This window comes from Puntigrus tetrazona, chromosome 14 (genome assembly GCF_018831695.1).
Source record: "Puntigrus tetrazona isolate hp1 chromosome 14, ASM1883169v1, whole genome shotgun sequence".
NCBI classification, from domain to species: Eukaryota; Metazoa; Chordata; class Actinopteri; order Cypriniformes; family Cyprinidae; genus Puntigrus; species Puntigrus tetrazona.
Window position 1 is genome coordinate 8,803,279 of NC_056712.1, and position 18,957 is coordinate 8,822,235.

The 18,957-nt window shown below is 38.1% G+C and overlaps 1 protein-coding gene across 2 annotated transcripts; it reads left to right on the forward strand.

Moving 5' to 3' along the window:
• The first annotated feature begins 5 nt into the window (after positions 1-5).
• Positions 6-12,968, forward strand: reep2 (receptor accessory protein 2). 2 transcript variants are annotated; one of them, XM_043257398.1, is made up of 8 exons: positions 6-175; positions 2,188-2,260; positions 4,694-4,770; positions 4,955-5,075; positions 5,237-5,350; positions 5,751-5,898; positions 8,347-8,513; positions 10,539-12,968. In XM_043257398.1, the coding sequence occupies exons 1-8, from the start codon at positions 144-146 to the stop codon at positions 10,614-10,616; spliced, it is 810 nt and encodes a 269-aa protein (XP_043113333.1). In that variant the 5' UTR covers positions 6-143; the 3' UTR covers positions 10,617-12,968. The 2 variants fall into 2 exon arrangements, with proteins under 2 accessions (XP_043113333.1, XP_043113334.1); XM_043257399.1 differs by having other exon boundaries at positions 10,542-12,968.
• Positions 12,969-18,957: the final 5,989 nt, after the last annotated feature.

Here is an 18,957-nt window from a genome sequence, read left to right on the forward strand (position 1 = left end):
CGTCCTCCTCCTCACTGCTACACGGAGACGCAGACACTCGAGACCCGCTGGGATTCCTCCGATAATCGGCATCACCCCCTGCGCTCGGAATGGCGATGCTGAACGATCGACTAAAATAAGGAAAAGTCCTCGCAGAGATCAAGATGGTGTCGTGGATCATTTCGCGGATGGTGGTGTGAGTGTTTATGCGTCGCGCGCGCGCGTGCGTGCCGTGTGTTGCTGCGGATACGTGACGCTTTTCCTAGCAGATAAAATGCGTTTAGGCAAATTTTCAATTAAGATGCTTTGATTTGTTAATATTTAGACTGGTTTGAATTGATTCGGCTGCTCTTATAAAATACACAAAGGGTTAAATTAATAAAACAAAGCGATGACTTCATCCAGTCGGTTCACCGTTTGCGTTGCTTGTTGTGTGCACGATTTTCACCTAGAGCCACATGCCTTTATGTATGATATTGTGCCTTTAATGCACCAAACGCATCTAAGGAATGTGGTTTTGTTTTAAATAACCTATTGGCAGGTTTTGTGTATATTGCAGCCATCACAGCTTCTCCTCTGTATGCTGATGTCATCATACCTTCAAATGTCCTTTATTAAATGACTAATTTTAACCAGTGACTTCTGAGATGGGCTAATGAGGGTTTTTCTGTAAGAAGGCCTACCTGCCTGTCTGATTTGTCCCTGTTGGTAACGTTACGTAATGTAAAGGAGGCCAATCTGGTCCATATGACTCACACATTTGTTATGTTTGGGTCTCAGATGGGTTTCTGGTGGGATCTGCGTTCAGGTGACTTTAATTGGCTAGTATGCCAACTCGGATGACTTCCTGCCCAATTCATTGATTTAAATAAAACGTTCAGGCCTTTCTTCGTAATGCACGCACAGGGCCATATCGTTCCAAAGACTGCCTGGGCACAAATGGAAGAGGTTAAATTTAGTTGGCCGGGAGCACGGCCATTAGAAACAAACATCAGGTATCATTATCGTGGTTTGCTGAATCTCGTGGAATGCTCTTTGTCGAGGCTTTAACTGTGGCGAGCAGATGCATTATGGGAGTCGGGGCTAACAAATGGGACCGAGGGCATGTGGTCCGCCACGCGCCAGACTGCCTCGCTGCCCTCATGCTTCATTGAGCATCACGCACGACGCACATGTCTCCACGAACATTTATTGCATTTACTGAATATAACGCACCAGGTTTTCACATTAAATAACGCTACATTCAAATTTCTCATTTTATTTAGTTGATGTACGGTATGGGAGTCATCTTATTTCAGCAATCAGAAAAATCCACCATTATTTTTAGAGAAAAAATATAAACAAACCTTCAAAATATCTATAGGAATAAAACAATTTGGTGGGATATTTGGCTCAGTGTGTAAGAAAACACAAATTTTTAAGAATTAAAAAAAAAAAAAAAAAAGTATTTGTAATTGAAATTTATTGCAAATACATGCAATATTTTAAAAAAATGTTTTTCCCCACTAGTCTCAAATGCAATATTGTATGAAAAGCTAAACAGGCCAACATCTCTTTTGCCTGTAGCCACGGAAGGCAGTCATTGGGCCGCGCTCGTGCCAGCTGTCTGCAGTGCTTTCAGGGGGTAGGTGTGGTCTGCCCCGTATCCCGACATCCTCTGGATCTGCCGTTGCAGGACGTTCAGATTTTGTCACATCAGCACAAAACGGCATGTTTGTGTGAGCGGGAGCACGTGTCCGAATGCATGCAGCACATGCGGGGCATCTGCGTCTAATCTGGTCCCTTTTGTGTGTACATCCGTCTCCGTGCGCTCCGTCTCCCTTTAATAAATGATTCACTTTTAATGGCCCTCGGATTCAGAGTGTTTGCTCTCAGTAACGTCATAAGGCGCGAGCTAGTGTTGACTGGGATGCGTTTTCTGGGCTTGCTTTTCATTGAAGTACAGCTCTGAATAGTTTGATTAGCCATCTGTATATATATATATATATATATATATATATATATATTCCCATTGGATTTGAATGAACCAGAGATATCCATCTTACCCCATCTTACACTTACTGTAAACAGGCAGCATCTTAAGTGTCGTAATTGTTGAGGTAATGGTGCAAGTGAAATGGTAGATGCTGAAGTGAGTTGGTGTGATGGTAAGATGAGCTTGTCTTTGCCTGCTGGGTTGTGTTTAATAGGAGTCTTTTCTTTCTGCAGCCTGGCCTTCGGGACCCTCTACCCAGCCTATTCCTCCTATAAGGCTGTGAAGACGAAAAACGTCAAGGAGTATGTGAGTATTTCAGTACAGCTTCAATTACCCCGATATTTGACTCTTTTGTAACGTTATAGTCAGCATTATTGAATATGCTCCTCTTAATGTCCAGTTAATGGCATTTAATAAACAAAATCTTAATATGCGAGTGTGTGTGTGTGTGTGTGTGTGTGTGTGTGTGTGTCTTTAATTTATGATAGACCAACACAATTCGCTTATTAATAATGTGTAGTTACTTCCTGTGAATAGGATACACAAACAGCACAAAAATCATAAAAAAGTATTTGTTTCTTACAATAACATATATTAATATATTGTAATGGTGCAGTATTTATATAATATTATAGCTAGTATGTATTATAATATATTATGGCTGGTAATTGAATGTGTTAATTAAATTAATTAATTACAGTCACAAATAACTTTTATATTTATTTATATATATATGTATTTATTATTATTATTATTATTATTATTATTATTATATATTTATTTTAATGCATTTAACACACTTGCCCCTCCCTATTTGACATTTGATACTGCTGTTTGATGACAAATGTCACGTTGAAGCTTCTTGCAGACCAAATGATGTAAAGAGATGGCAAAAGTAAATGCATCCTTTACTTAAGCACAGATACTCCAGGAAAAGTAGAAGTACTACACTTTTTTATATATATATATATATATATAAGTATGGCCTCTGAAAAAGTGTCTATTACTACTACCTGATGTCATGTCATATTAACACTTGAATACAAAATAACTAACATTTAATATTTTGTTAGCTAATGACTGGAATTAAGTAAATTAAAAAAGGTTCTGTATTGAACTGCACTTTCACTTCCATTTTCGTTTTCAGTTTCTTCCCTTGTCATGATATTTCTCTACATTCCACTTTGTGTGTGTTTACATCTTTCGCTAATTTTCTTGAACCTGTCCCTTTCCCCGTCCGCCATCTACTGTCTACGGTCTCCGCCTTTTTTTGCAAAACAACCATCTCATTGAATTTATTTTAGTTCAATTTAAAGTATCGCATTATTTTTTATTACTTTCTAAATTGCCTAAAAGTCAAAATTAGTGCAACAACTATTACATCATGACAATATCTTTTAAAGTATAATCCTAATACTGTACATTTTAATTGAATCATCATGAGTCATTTTTTTTGTTAATTTCACCAAAATTAACCATGGGTATTACAATAAATTATTATTATTATTATTTATTGCATTTTTGGTTTAACCATAGTTTTTCTACACATTACATGGTTAGACTGGTTACTTTAGCAGAACCATGGTTAATTTATAGTTACCAAGGCTTAACTAGTAATGTTTTTGTTTTAAAGGGTTATGTTCTAAACATTGTAAAAAAAAAAAAAAATTTTAAGTTAGGCTATTATTGTAACTTTACAGTAGATATTAGTGTAGTATTTTGAGTGATGATAGTCATTTAGTTTAGTTTACAGTAGACTAGCTATTATTAGTCATCAGACTGCTATTGCTAAGTGTTGCTAGCTCTTTTATTCTTAAGTAAACAAACACAAAACTACAAGCTATTTACAGATGAGACTAACCTGCACAAAGACGAACCGATTTATGATTTATTATAGATTTGTCATTGAATGGTGAGTCACAAACACTAAAGAAACGACCCTTTTCTGAACGTAAAAAAAGTAGAAAGTACAGATATTTGTGTAAAAATGTAAGGTCAAACAAATCTTATGATTCAATGAACCATTTACTTCACTCCTGAATGAATCAGCCATTTGAACGAATCAGCTGAATCACTAAATGACTCGATGACTTAATCATTGAAAGATTGACCACCACCTACTGGCAGGTTTAAGTGTATTATTCAGAGTGTCATTTCATTAAAGAAATAATTTCATATTTATTTCAAATTTCATAATAATAATAAAATTAGTGATAAAGTAATACAGTTATAGTTCACTCACCCAAAAATGACACAACGATTTTAAATATTCTTTTAGGAGTAATTAATTTGTGACTAATTAGATGCGTGTTAAATGTATGTATATGTATTATGTACGTCATCTTAGAGTCTCAGGTTACTGGTTTCTATGGAAACCACTTGGGCAGCAGTTTGCTCCCTGAGACACCATTTTTAGCATCTCTCTCATCTGTATCACAAAGAACGCCGCCTTTATCGTTTAGAGATGCTTAGAGACTGTACAACCTGTTACGATTCGGTTGTCTTATGGAGATGAATTTATAAATGCAAAAGCAGCTTTAGACGACTACAGTGATTTTGTTGTATCATAATTAACCAAGTGGGTGTTAATCTAATTGGCAGTACATATGTGGTGTTCTTCATAAGGCAGTCATGCGTAACACACAAGGCTATATTCAGCGAGAACATGTGACCCGATGCTCGCTGATGTCATGCACACACGCGCGTGATTATAACATCTGTGTGTGTTTCCATCCTCAGGTGAAATGGATGATGTACTGGATAGTGTTTGCGTTGTTTACCACAGCAGAGACGATCACAGATATGCTTCTCTCTTGGTCAGTCAGTTGATGATGACGTTTTTTGAACTATTTCAGATATATCTGTTACATGCATTACATCATTCTGAGAAGTTTTATTATTCTTATATATGCATGTGTTTGTAAGCTACGCGTTTATCATCCTTCGTTATTTCATGTAACATTTCTTGTATTAATTGTTAACTGACTTTTTATTTTCCAGGTTTCCGTTTTATTTTGAACTGAAGATCGCCTTTGTTATCTGGCTGCTGTCCCAGTACACCAAAGGCTCCAGTGTGCTGTACCGCAAGTTTGTGCACCCCACTCTCTCCAATAAAGAAAAGGTACTGATACTTGCTTCATTGAATGCAATAAAACTATTGGCAGAGATGACTCATTTAGTTTTGTCCCCCATGCATTTAAATACATTTTTCGGCCAAAAATCAGACTTCCTGAACGCTCCACCGATCATATTTGTCATGCATGGTGTATATGTGCGTTACAGGAAATTGATGAGTACATAACCCAGGCCAAAGACCGCAGTTATGAGACCATGATGCGGTTTGGGAAGAGAGGACTCAATATTGCTGCCACTGCAGCGGTCACAGCAGCCACAAAGGTGAAAACACTGGGTGTTTGAGGGTCAGGGCTCAATTGAAAATAAATGATACTGTAAAACGGTAAGATTGTGAAATATTTAAAGGAAATGTGACATATATATATATATATATATATATATATATATATATATATATATATATATATATATATATATATATATATATATATATATATATATATATATATTCAGAGTCACATGATCCTTAAGAAATCATTATATATATATATATGTTATTAAAAAAATGTTGCAAATTTTTGTGTATATTTTGCACCATGTAGTTCAATACACACTGTTCAACTCAAGTCTTAGTCATATGTACAAGTGCAGTATAATTGTGACGTGCCTTGCATAACATAATGCGATTTGTAATCGAGTCTTTTGTGTTATTGAACTGCAGGGTCAGGGTGTGTTATCAGAGAAGCTGCGCAGTTTCAGCATGCAGGATCTGACTCTGATACAGAACGAAGACGAGCTGCAGCTGGACGGCGCAGATGACACGCACACTGCCGCCACGCTACCTCGGGCTAAAACAGTCACACGCTCAGGTAACACACACACACACACACACGGAATCAAACTTTATGGAATAAAACCAGGCCATAGTGGTTTCCACAACCGTATTTACCTACCTGGTCTCATGGTATAAATGTACCTTGGTGCACTTTTTAGCGAGACACGAAATATTGGATTTGAGGTAGAGCATATTTCCAAATTTCAGCAACAGACCACTGATATTTCAATGCTGAACCGCCACGATACATAGCTATATTAACGTAAGAAATATGGTCCGGGTTCACACATTGGACAATTCTTGTTGAAACTGCAGCAGAACTTGCAGTAAGACGCGTAAAAATAGTGTTGCGCAAAAAATTGCACAGAGGAACATATTTTTAAGAGACCAGGATGGTATTAACTAACAGGTGTGACTCCTTAAATCTAATCCTCTGCATGCAGACAAATGGGGTTTGAAAAGTAACCAAAGTAAATCTGCTTCTTTAAATGCCTGTAACTATAGTGACAGATCGCTTTAGTAAATATCACTCTGAATGCAGCTCATATTCATAATGGTCTATCCTGTTCGAACACACACGGGCAGGTCAGTGAGGTGGGTGTGTGTGTGTGTGTGTTTTGCTGACTCATTGAAAGGCGCTCTGCGGGCGGCCATTGTCTCTGCCTGTTTATAATGCCGATGCTGATGTGACCAGCATGTGATTCAGCTGCCTACTGGCTGAGAGACAGGAGGGGTCGATCTGCCGGGGGTTTGTTCGTGCGCAACTGCACACTTTTTATCCGTTTGTCTGTTTCGACGCTCATTTAAGAGGTTCAGGACAAGTGCCGAGTTTGACCTCTTCAGATACGACGACGTCACGAGACACGAGACGAAGGTCGTGACCCTCGTCTGAAGCTTCAAGGCAAACACAAAGACAGTCTGTGGTAGGATCGCTGCAGAGAGGTGATCATTTCAGTAATGAGACGCGTAGTGATTTTATTAGCCTACGGGGCTCTTTCATTGAATTACAGAGCGTCAGAGATGCATAGTGAATGGACGAGCAAAAAAGGCTCTTCTAAAGAAGTCTTTGTTTCGGGTTTTAAATGAGGCCTGGCAAACTTTAAATGCCAGAGAGAGGGCTAAATGCCAGAGGGCCAGTGATCACACCGCAAAACAAATTTGGTGCTTGTATTCGATTTGCTTGATTCATTCTATTTTATTCACATGACCCTAATGTAGCTTGTGTTGGATACCGGCCTAAATGGCCAAAAAACTTTTTATTGTATTGTAACAAAATATCCTAATATCAGTTCATTTTATATTTTGTAGTGCTGTTAATTATTTAAAATTGACAATTAATAAATTGCGCATTTGTCTGTAAATACACATTTGTAATCCAAACTTATATTTTGTCACATTTTAATCTCCAAATGAACGGAGCACCAACAAGACTTTTTACTGTGTACTGTGAAGTATGTCGCAAGCGAGCATCAACAATACCAGTGCTAAGTTTACTAAGGCCTTAAATTAATGTTTTTTATTTAGTCAACTAATCAACTATTAAAGTGAACCAAAAACAATTTTCACATAAACCTATTATAATAAATGTCTTGCTTACCTGTGCATTTAATTAGTGCTGTCAAACGATCAATTAATTGCATCCAAAATAAGTTTTATTACATAATAGGAGTGTGTGTGTACATAAATGCGCACACATTCATGTGTATATATTTCAGAATAATGTTTATATTATACATTACAATATATATTATGAATATAAATGTAGACATGTAAATGCTTGTACATTTTTCTACAATATATATACTGTATGTGTGTGTATTTATAAAAACATAATAATATATGTGTGTGTTCTGTGTATATTTATGCAAACAAAAACTTTTATTTTCTTATACTTGATTTAATTAATCATTTGATGGCACTACTGTTAATATATTGGGCAGTGTATAGTATATCTGTCAGCTCTCTCTGTTTTACTTTTCCCCCTGGGTATTTTGTACATTTATTTTGATAATAAATGGGAAATCAACAGAGATTGTAAGCAGCGCACCGATAGCATGATCCTGTACTGTAACGCCAGGCTAAGGATGTAGAAAGTTGTTTCTGGTGAATTTTTTTTTTTTTTTTTTTTTTTTTTTTTTAAATTTTGGTCTTTCGATTTTAAAAAGCTTTCACATATCAAAGAGGCCCGATCTAAATTGATAGTGTCCGATTTTTGTGAAACCTCATTAAATTAAATTTTATAAAAAGCAAATGGCAACATGTCACATTTGTGGCAGGTGCACATCTAGAAGGGAAAAAAAGTGTACGTGTTGCTGTGTAGAAAGAAATGTCTAAACTGTGTCGTTGTTGTTATTTTTATATATATATATATATATATATATATATATATATATATATATATATATATATATATATATATATATATATATATATATATATATTTTATTTATTTATTATTTTTTTGTATTTTTTTTTTTTTCAGTTCGTGCCACACCCATCCCGGCTGACACCGAATCACAGCACAGCTCTCGCTCTGATGACCAGTCAGATAGCAGGACGGAGCATTCAGATGAAGACACAGCAGATAAGGCCCCCAAACGCATCCCAAGCGTCAGAGCAGCCAAGAAACCAGCCGTTGCCAAGACAGAGGTGCACAATTCATTTGCTTCTTCTAAGCACTCACTGATTAGCCTAGAATGATGTATTCAACTTTTTAATTGTACAGTGTGTTATAAAAACAGGCAATAGTGAAAGCATGGGAAAAATAATGTATAGCGTATTGATACTGGATTATTTAAAATGCTTGATTTTGTTTTTAACTAAAAAGAAAAAAGTAAAGCAACGCCAGTTGAAAAAAAAAAAAAATTTTCTTCTTCCCCCATTTAACACAAAATACCTGTTCATGTTGCTCTTTTTCTAGACACATTTCTGTCTGTATCTCTGTTTGAAACATGCTATTGCAGTCATCGACGTAATGATCTACTTCACGTGGGTTGTGCATGGGCCTGTCTTCTCAATCTGGATGAATCTGATGTGTTGAGGTGTATGTGTGGCTGTCGGTCACTGCACTGGTGTGGATATTCACTGTACTTAGGAATCATAGACTATACATCTTGGATGTATGACTCAAATAAGAATTTTCATCTGAACAAGTAACAAGTCTGCCACTTCTCTCCAGATCTTTGAGATACTGGAAACCTGTGGCCGAATTAAATTAATTGGAATAATTAAATTTAATTGAAATAATTGGGAAAGGCACGGGTCTGTCAAGAGACCCAAAGAGCAAAGACTGTGTTGAGGCACAGATCTGCGGAAGATGACAAAAAAAGTTCTCAAGAACACAGTGGCCTCCATAATTCTAAACGTTTGAAACAAACCAAGCTGAGTTGTAACCAAGACCCTGATGATCACTCTTCTTGAGATCCTGTTTAGAGATGGGAGGACAGCCTCGCTCTGACACTCCGACGGTCTGAGCTTTTTAGGAGAGTGGCCAAATGAAGTGCGTGACGAGAGATATTACAAAAAATGTACTTCCATACTGAGAAAAAAAAAAAAAGCCTAGAGGCGCTGGGACCGTCCTCTTGTCTAAACTTCATTTCCAGAGAAAACCAGTGCAGAACTGTCTTAAGGTTCAAGTGCCTTGAGGAGAAGGCAGTTAATGTCCTAGCCATGGGACACTTAGTCAAACATCCAGTCGGTCCAATCAGACATCTCTGGAGACACTTAAAAATGACAGTCCACAAATAGTCTCCATCCCACCTGTCAGAGCTTGAGATGGTCTGCAGAAAAGATGGGTTGAAATTCACCACATCCAGATATGCGGAGCTTGTGGTGTCATACCCAGTAAGACTTAGTTTAGTACGAATACTTTCACCAGTGTGGTTTGGCTTTTCATTATAGGTTTTTAGAGTTTAAATCATTAAAATAGTAATAATTAAAATCAATATACTATAAAAGTTTGATCACATTTGCTGTTGTTCTGGGAATTTTCTGGGTGAAATCCAGACACGTTATACGCCATATACCAAAATATGTATATATTTATATAACTTACTAATACGTCAGCACAATTTGCTAATTCATCTCCTAGTTTTTAATAAATAATAAGCCCAATTTAGCAATTCGTTACCTTGATTTAAGCACATTAAGTGCACTATTTGTTTGTTTATTAATTCCCTCATTTTAAGTAAATCAACTAACTAAATTTCTAACCTTTTTTTTTTTTTTTTTTTACATCCATTCTATTTCTTGAATAATTGTACTCTTTTTGGCAACAGTCTATATCCCCATCACAGTACTGTAATACTTTTTTTTTTTTTTTTTTTTTAAACCCCTATGAGTTCAAGTTGTTCATTTGATACCACTGAATGCTAAACTTCACTGCCTTTTAGCTAACGTGTTGCACCTTGAGGCTTGCAGCATGACAAAACGAAGCCACTCGAATGCCTTCTAAATGCGCTTCAAAGGTCCGTGACGTCCGCCTTCGCGAATGTAAACCAGAACGAGAGATTCCTGTTTATTTTCTGTATACACAGTTTCCCTTCAAGTGTTTGCTTTCATTCAACTGCATTCATCCAGTTGCTAGAGAAGATCTTGTTATAACCGTAAAAGGTTTTAATACTCTTCCTCTTGTCTGTGTTTTTCTTTACCCCCATGTACTACCGTCATCCCCAGCAGACCAACAAGACAGTGAAGAAACCGACAAAGAAGAAAACCGCCGCCACGACCAACAACAATGCTGAATCGCCATGAGTCGCGCAGCGTTTCTCCATCCCCGGACGACACACAAACATTCACGTGCTTTCCCATACTAACATTAGCGCTCTTCGCTTTTACAGATACGTTCTTACAACTGCAAATACACACACAAACTAAGATGCATCGCCTGAGGCTGTTTTTATCTAGTAGGTTTAATGCGGTGAGGAAGTTAAGACGTCTGGCTTCATGCATTCATTTTTTTGTTGTTATCACTCACTGGTATGTTTTAAGTATAACTGGGTCTTGTCTTTTTCTCCGAAGGCCTTAATATGTCCAAAAGCATGAGATCGGAAAGCAGTGCCTGCACTCGATCCTATATCGACGCGACCGTTTCTTATAACCACAGAATCCAGAGCTTCGTGTTTTCCATAATAGAGGCCAATTTCCCTTTTTTTAGCATGTAGGACACGCACTATGGGACGAACAGGAATCGGGAACAGAAAAACCGGCCTTTTAAATGAATAGGCTTGATTTACAGCATCCTCGGGGAGTTGTGGAGGAGCCCAGAGCAGTTCTGTTCTCATTCCGGGTCACCGAACGTCCCGAGAACTTGTTGTGAATATTCATGATCAAAGAGGTCAGATGTCTACTGGACGCTGCAGGCTCTCAACCACCCTCGCCGTTAATAGCGCTTTTGTCAGCTGGGGCTGGAGGCGTTCGGCGCACATAAGCCGTCCCTTGTGCTAATTTTACATCGGTGTAGCGTGATGTTACGCGTATCGAATATTATAAGATCTTTAGACAAGCGGTAGATGAGATAGCAGGTGTCATCTGGTGTTTTGGTAGGGCGCAAGAGGAAAACAGAATCACATGTTGGCCAAAAAGGGACGAGATCTTTCTGTCTGGAGTAGTTGTTTTCTGAATACTGAAGATTTTTAGTCTGTTTTGTTGTTGTGGCTTGCTCGGCAAACTCAAATATTCCATATCGGTTTGCAATAAATTGTCGAACAGACTTTGGTTAAGCATCCGCTGAGATCAACCCTCGTTGTTAAATCATCAAAAGGTGCTTTTGGAAAATATGCTGGCTTAAAACCCTCTGGTCCTTTTTTTTAAAACATCATTTTTTTAAAAAAAATTCAATCCTTTGAGCAAAGTTAGTTTGAAACAGCATGTAAACCTAAATCCAGATGCGGGCAGTTGTGTTTCCCAGCACAGCTGTTCGGAGTTGAAGGATTTCCGGAAACTTCTTGAGTACCGTTTTGCATTACGATATGCAATGCCGCTAAGAGCTGGTAGGGGGCGCTGCTGGACAGGAAAAGTGCACAGACTTCCTGTCATATTGAGTGATTACATATGGATGGGGAGCGGTTTTGAGTTCAAATGTATTTAAATCTGCCTGTTAATTTAGCTGAGATTTTTCTGAAACATGTTCGGTTGTATAATAGCCTACTATTGACTGTACAAAATGTCTGCCTTACTTTAATAGGCTTTTTAAGTTAAACATTTATTTTTTTCGAAGTTTACATTGAGTTTTTAGTAGGGTATAGTGTACATAACATGTTTTTTGTAGAAAAAAAGTGCTGTTTGTTTTTGTGCATATTTGTGGTGTTTTAATTCACACGTTTTTGTCTTTTCTCTGCCTTTTTTTTTTTTTTTTTTTTTTTTGTATAAACAGGAGTCATGGGCTATTTGGTCTTGGGAAAGAAAAGTGGTCAGTTGCGTGTGAGAAGGACCGATTTATCATTTTACATTTCATTTTAACAGTACAAAACACACGTCAGTCTTACATTTAGTAGTTATTAGCAGATAGATGTTTCTGTAGAAACACACGGTTTAGAAATGATACGCCGCGATGCAGATCTGTTGTCACATTGCTGTCTTGAATATCACCGTGATCTTTAATTCAGCGTTGCTGATTGGCAACTTGACATTTTCTGTGTCTCAGTCTCTTGAGTAATTCAGTTTTTAAAAAGAATCTTTATTTGAGATGGGTTTTTTTTTTTTCTTTTAATTAAATGCTAGTGTGGTTGATGTTCACCAACCCACACAAAAATGACAAGTCAGTTTCACGTCTCACTCTTTCTTTGTTCCATATTGTTTTCCGCATCTTTTTTCCCCCTTTGTTCAGTATTTCTTATTTGCATAAATAAAAATGTTTTTTTTTTTTTCACCAAGAACCACACTGAGTGAGACATGCTCTCTGATTTAACATATTTTTCTGTAATGTGTTGGAAATTGGTATTGTTGCATACACAGACTGAGAGAATAGTCAACATTTAATATATTGTTTGTGCCAATTCTCAATGCTCTTAATATATTAAAAGAATGAAAAAGAAAGAGATTGCTGCTAAGTGTGTACTAACTGACCTTGAACTATTATTCAATAAAATGCAATTACATACCTAATGGATTATTTATTTAATTGTCATTTAGTACCTAGGTTGAACTACTTCTCATTCTTTTTATTGTATATATTTATTTTTTTCTATCACTGTTCTTTAGAGAGAGTATACCAGGTGAAATGTAGTAGGAAATTGTATCCGGCAGAGCTCCGTTCTTTATTTATTTGCAACTCCATTGGTTTTGAAGGACATCATAAAGATGTTTCATTTTGCTTTATACGTCTGCTTATGAAGTTATAGAATACCCATATCCCCTCTGAACAAGAGTAATAACTGTGCAACCTTTAGCTGCATGAACAGCAACCATAATTCAATATCTGCCTTCAGTTTTTCACTGGAGGTTAAAGAACCCCTCTCTCTTTTGTTTTAGTTTAGGAGTTATCAATTCTCAATCCTAAACAGCTTCACAATTGAAACATTTATATTTAGATGTAACAGATTTTGGTTTAACATGCTCAGAATGATGCATGTTTATCATTAAGAGGAATTAAGACTTAGTTTCTAATTTAGTTAACAATACGCAAACTGGCTCGGGCAGTAAGACTTTGAAGAATGTATAAATAATATATACTTTGGTATTATAATACATGGAGGCTTGGTCTCGTAACTCGCAGGATCTACGGCTACGTCCTGGTGCCCGTGAAGCCACAGAAGATGCTCGGAGGTCTTGTGAGACCATGCTTTGATTCGTCAGAGCGGTTTTGGTGGCCCTATGGAGACCTGATATAGGCAGGTGGCTTTAATCGTAACCGGAGTTATGTCCTAATAGCAACACTGTGAATTCAAATTGGACGATAGATTGAATGTTATTGTGTATTGTACAATAAACTAAACTAAAGCCCACAAAACTGCAAGCCTGTTAACTTTCAGGTCACCTGCAAAAAGTTGACGAAACCATATTTTGTTAAACACACTTCACAGTTTCGAGAAGATAATCGGTTGACCTTGGTCTCATGCAGTGAGAATGTCTTACGGCGCCTCTGCAATTTTAGTGAAATGCCAAGTTCTTAAAGACTAAAGGTTTTTGTGAAATATTGGTAATGTGTAAATCTGTAATTAACTGATGACAGTTGGCTATTTATGCTTTGACAGTTACCTTTAAACTCGATTGAGAGATGTTGCTATGGCTACCTCTTCAAGAGTGCATGACTGTCTATTTAACTCACTTTAACTAGACGCTGTAGAAAAAAAAAATCAGCCGTGTCACTCGGCAGCCATCTTTGAAACGCCTCTCGGACGTCCAAGTGCAGCTCCTATCTCTGTATTAGGAAACATCGAATTCTCCCAAACTGTAAGCTTACAATTAAATTCCATATTTGAAATCACCAATGACATCTGACAACAACTGTGCAATATCTGTTGTTTCTTTTGACGAAATAGCGTTATAGAAAGCGTATTTTTAAGACAAGATCAACCAGTGCGCATGCGCAATTCTAGGCGCGCGTCTCTGAAGTTTTTATAGCAACCGGAAGTTTAGGGGCGGTGATGCGCTAACGCCACATATCTAGAAGGCGGGGCTTCTTGTAATTGATCGGCCATTTCAAGCGTTGCATTTCCCTCATTCAAAACTATACTAGTGACGCATCTTGAGTAGTCTAGTCTTTGTAAAAAAGTGTTGTTAAAAAATTAAAAGTTATGCTTTTAAGAAAGCTTTTTGTTTTTGCACAGCTGCTTGTAGGACTTCAAGCTCATTCTTCAGTTACAGAATCACTTCACCTCTGGTGGTTTCCTCATGAACTGCTTGCTTCAGCTTCCTTCCACAACATTTCAGTTGGATTATGGTCCAGACTTTAACTATTCTTTGGTAAGGTGTGTTCTCATTTAAATCAGTAAGTTTTCTTTTGGTCTCACCTGTCCTCAAAACATTTCTTCGGTATCTTCCGTCTTGTCCACACGATCTTTAACAAACTGCAGACAGGCAGCAATTCTTCTCAGAGAGCATTAGCCTTCTCCTTGAACCTCGCACTCGGTGGGTTAAAACAACCCAATTTGGTTATTTTTGGTAACCCAAACGCAGTGTTGGGTTATTTTAAACCATCCAGTTGGGTTAAATATTTGACCAAACACGCTGGGCTGTTTTTATTAACTCAAATATTGATTGAAAATTACAACTGCTGGCTCAAAAAGAACCGAAAATAGGATGGGAATTAAAAAGCAGACACAGAATTGCTAGAGACAGTAGTAATAATCAAAACGTGAACATTTATTAATAAGCGGGCAGAAATATGGGTTGGGTAAAAGATAAAAACTACATAAAATGTATAGTTTTATGGTCAGTGAGATTAACCCAGTCACTAACCCAACAGCTGGGTTACACAAAAACTACCCAACAGTGGAAAAATAACGACCCAACAGGCATAACCCAGCGTCTTTTTAGAGTGCATGGTTGTTTAGTTCTCCTGATGATGTACTCGTTAACATTAGCCAATGTGAGAAAGGCCTTTAGTTGCATAGAAGCTACCCTGGGTTCCTTTCAACCTTGCACACTTAATGCACATCTTGTTTTCAGAGAGATCTTTGTTGGTGGAGGGTAACGCTGGTCATTTCCTCCACTTGTACCCGAGTGACTGTGGATTATTGGGAGTTCAAACTCTTTTGAGAGGGTTTTGCGACCTTTTCCAGCCCTGTTGCGGACCAATGCTAAGCAACGTCACTAGGTGGAGCAAGTCATCCAATAATATCGTTTTGCAAACCGAGGGAGTTAATAGATAATGACATGCAGCAAGAGCTTTAGCGAGCAGTAATGAATGTTATTGATGGTGTGCATCTCACATCTCCGTAATGAGAAAGCTAATTATCCTTACCAATTAAAACCGGTTTAACTGTGCAAATAAACAAAGAAGCAGAATGAAAGTGAAATAATGAATAACGCATTCAGTCAGGCACATATCAAGTCGTGCTTGTCTCACAAGTGCGCGCATTAGCTTCACGTGACGCGTTACATGTTACGTTAATTATAACAGTTTTTTCTTGCGTGCAAAGATAGCTTCTTTTACAGAAAGTGCTTTTAATATTAAAACTGCATTCGGTGCATTCGTCGTGTGTTTGCATGACTGAGTGTGTGTGTGTGTGTGTGTGTATGTCCCTAGCTGGTTACATAAGGCTCTGCAGTAATTGAATCTCATTACGGCTGCAGTCCCGCGGTGTGTGGGGTGATTCCTGGGACGTGGGCTGGTGTGAACCCCAGATGAGGGAATCCCTGAGTTTGCCCAGAGCTTGCATCATCTCCTCTCTTCTATAGGTTTGCCTCCTCTGCTCTCCATGGCAGCAGGACGAGGGGTTGCCGGGTGGGCCGCTCTCTCTCTCTCTCTCTCTCTCTCCGTTTTTCGCTCCCTCTGTTTCCTTCCCCGGAGACTGCAGAGTTTACACGGACTGTTCTGACGTCAGCAGGAGAAACCCTGTTACTCTGCCTCAGCTGGGCTTCGAAGAGGCCCACGTAACGCCTCTCTCTCTCGCTTGCAAAAAAGCACATTTCTCGCTGTATTTTGGACAGCTCATAGTTGCTTTTCTATCTACCCTGCACATTTGTTTGCCATGAATTTCTTTTTGAGGAGGTGTGTGTGAGAGAGTTTTTTGCAGTTTGTGGGGACACAAATTGGTTAAATGGCACGGGTATGACAGAGGTATTACAGTTTGAAGGGCACTGCCAAAAAGAGCGTGTTTACTTGTTGTTGAAGAACTTAAGAAACGCTGTTTGATTTGCCTCCATCTTAAAGCTGTGATTTGAAAGGTATAGAGTGAATCTAGAAAGTACTGATTGCTTGAACAACATTTAAAATGAATGTCTGTGCATCCAAAAGTTTATACTTAATATCAGGGTTGCTTGTTAGCATGCATGTTACTAGAATATTTATTTGTAGTAATTAAGCAAATATTAATGCCTTATTCTACATGACCTTATTCTACATCCATAATCCAACCCAATACCTAAACTTAACAACTGCCTTACTAAATATTAATAAGCAGCAAATGAGGAATTTATCGATGAAAACTTCATAGTTAATAGCGAATAAGTGTTCCCTGTTCTAAAGAGGCATTCATAACTTAACAAAATAATAATAATAATAAAAAAAATTATAACTAACAATAATAACTAACATTGATAGTAATAATCATACTTTTGATTGGTACGAAGACTAGAGTAATGATGCTGAAAATTCTGGAATGCATTTAATTTTACAATATATTCACTTAAAAACAGCTGTTTTAAGCAATCCTGTCGAGCATAACATAAATATTAAACACTATCTTGCCAACCCCAAATGTAAATATAGCATTTATAGTATTTAATATGGTCAGAGATGCGTTCATCAAGGATAAAAATACACAAGTAAGCGTGTGTGGTTTTAGACGATGTAACAATGCTGTTCAAAACATAGACGTAAAATATTTTGGTTCCATCTGTTTGTCAATCATTAGTGAGTCATATTCATAATCACATCCACTATGATTCTGGAACCAGCTGGCTAAAGGTTAAAGGCAAAAGTGGGTTCAGCATGTTTTCGTTGTTGTCTCCCGCTTACATTTTTAACCGCGACTTATTTATGTCCGTATTTTGAGGGGAACCGAAAGTGTCAAGAAACGAAATGAACCCAGGTTCGCTGCCCTCCAGGAGAACGAGGCTCCTTCGTGACCAGCAGAGGGCCATGTTTGATCAAGAAACCCGTCGGAGTCAGCCTCAGCTCCTTTAACACTATTCCTGTTTGAGAAGTTGCGGCTCATTTATTTACCAGCTCCTGTCATTTTCATCTTTCAGAATCTTGAAGGTTGAGGGTCACGAACGAGAACAACTTGCATTATACATTCAAATATGTTTCCTCCCACTAGTTTTGTTATTTCGGGCTTCGTATTTTTGGTTTTTTTTTAGCAAAACAAATGATATTTCACTGGTGGGATTTTTGAGGCACGGTTAAAGAACAATGTGTCATTTATTATACAAACATAGTCCAAAAGCGTTCGTTTCCTCTCAGCGCAAGCATAAAGCCCCTAAGTTAAACCGTAATGAGATCATATAGTGTTTTTACGGTGCTTGCTTTTGAAAACTTTTGTAAATCCTAACATAATGTCCTCCATTCGAAATCTCGCAGTAATGACGTATAGAGTTTTTGCATAGTTGATTTCCACGCGCTTCTTTGTATTTCACCACCTCTAGCAATCTTTCAGTTTCACAGAAACAAAACCCAAAAACCTAAATCTACCTTGAACCGTTCCGCCTCTCCTTTGCAAACCGACGCTTCCTTCAAGGATCCGCTCAGACCTTGGAACTTTCTCTAAACGTTCTTCGCTGTTCAAGGAAGTTTGTTGCCACGTATCAAAATGTGTCGTTTTTGAGTAATAAATGCTAAAAGCTTCATTTGATGTGTTCGAGTTTGTTTTGTTCGCTGCGTGAGTAATTTTTATGTCATTTATCAATCTTTAGTGTTTTGCGATGGACTTTCTCACGGGAAAACAAATCTTCGTCCGTGTCCCCGCCGCATGCTGTTTTTGTTTGGATCATGCCTAACGTTGGTGCTTTTTCTCTCTCTTCCTCTCCTCTAGCTTTCTTTCCTCCGCCCCTCCATTCTTGTCCTCCGGTAGCCATAGCAACGTGTGCTGCGATGGTGCAGGGCCTCTGGCAGGTGACACAATGCAGCTAATTACTGGCACTTAGCTCAGCGCTAATTAAAGCGAGCTCAGCTAATCGGGGGGTCAAGTGGACCTGCTGATCCATCCATCCATCCGTTGCTCCATCCATCCTTACCTTTACCTTCAGCCTAAACTTCCCCACGCAGCCCATCCGAGCGAAGCTGTCTCTCTCTTTCTCTCTGTGTCTGTCTGTCTCGCTCTATCAGACAGCTGGCATCCACACAGGGGTTGAGGGTTTGACCTTCCTGCTCTCCAGGCTCTCTCAGCATCCGAGTAAACAGACAAATGAATCTCTACAAAGGTGAGGGTCAATTTATCTAATTTGGTCGAGGTTGGTCAGCCAAGATTACCTTGTCTCTACTGGGAGG

Coding starts and splice junctions, on each gene's coding strand:
- reep2 (XM_043257398.1), top strand. CDS start 144: ATGGTGTCGTGGATCATTTCGCGGATGGTGGT. Junction 5,076..5,236: donor CTCTCTCCAATAAAGAAAAG/GTACTGATACTT, acceptor TGTGCGTTACAG/GAAATTGATGAGTACATAAC. Junction 8,514..10,538: donor CAGCCGTTGCCAAGACAGAG/GTGCACAATTCA, acceptor CGTCATCCCCAG/CAGACCAACAAGACAGTGAA.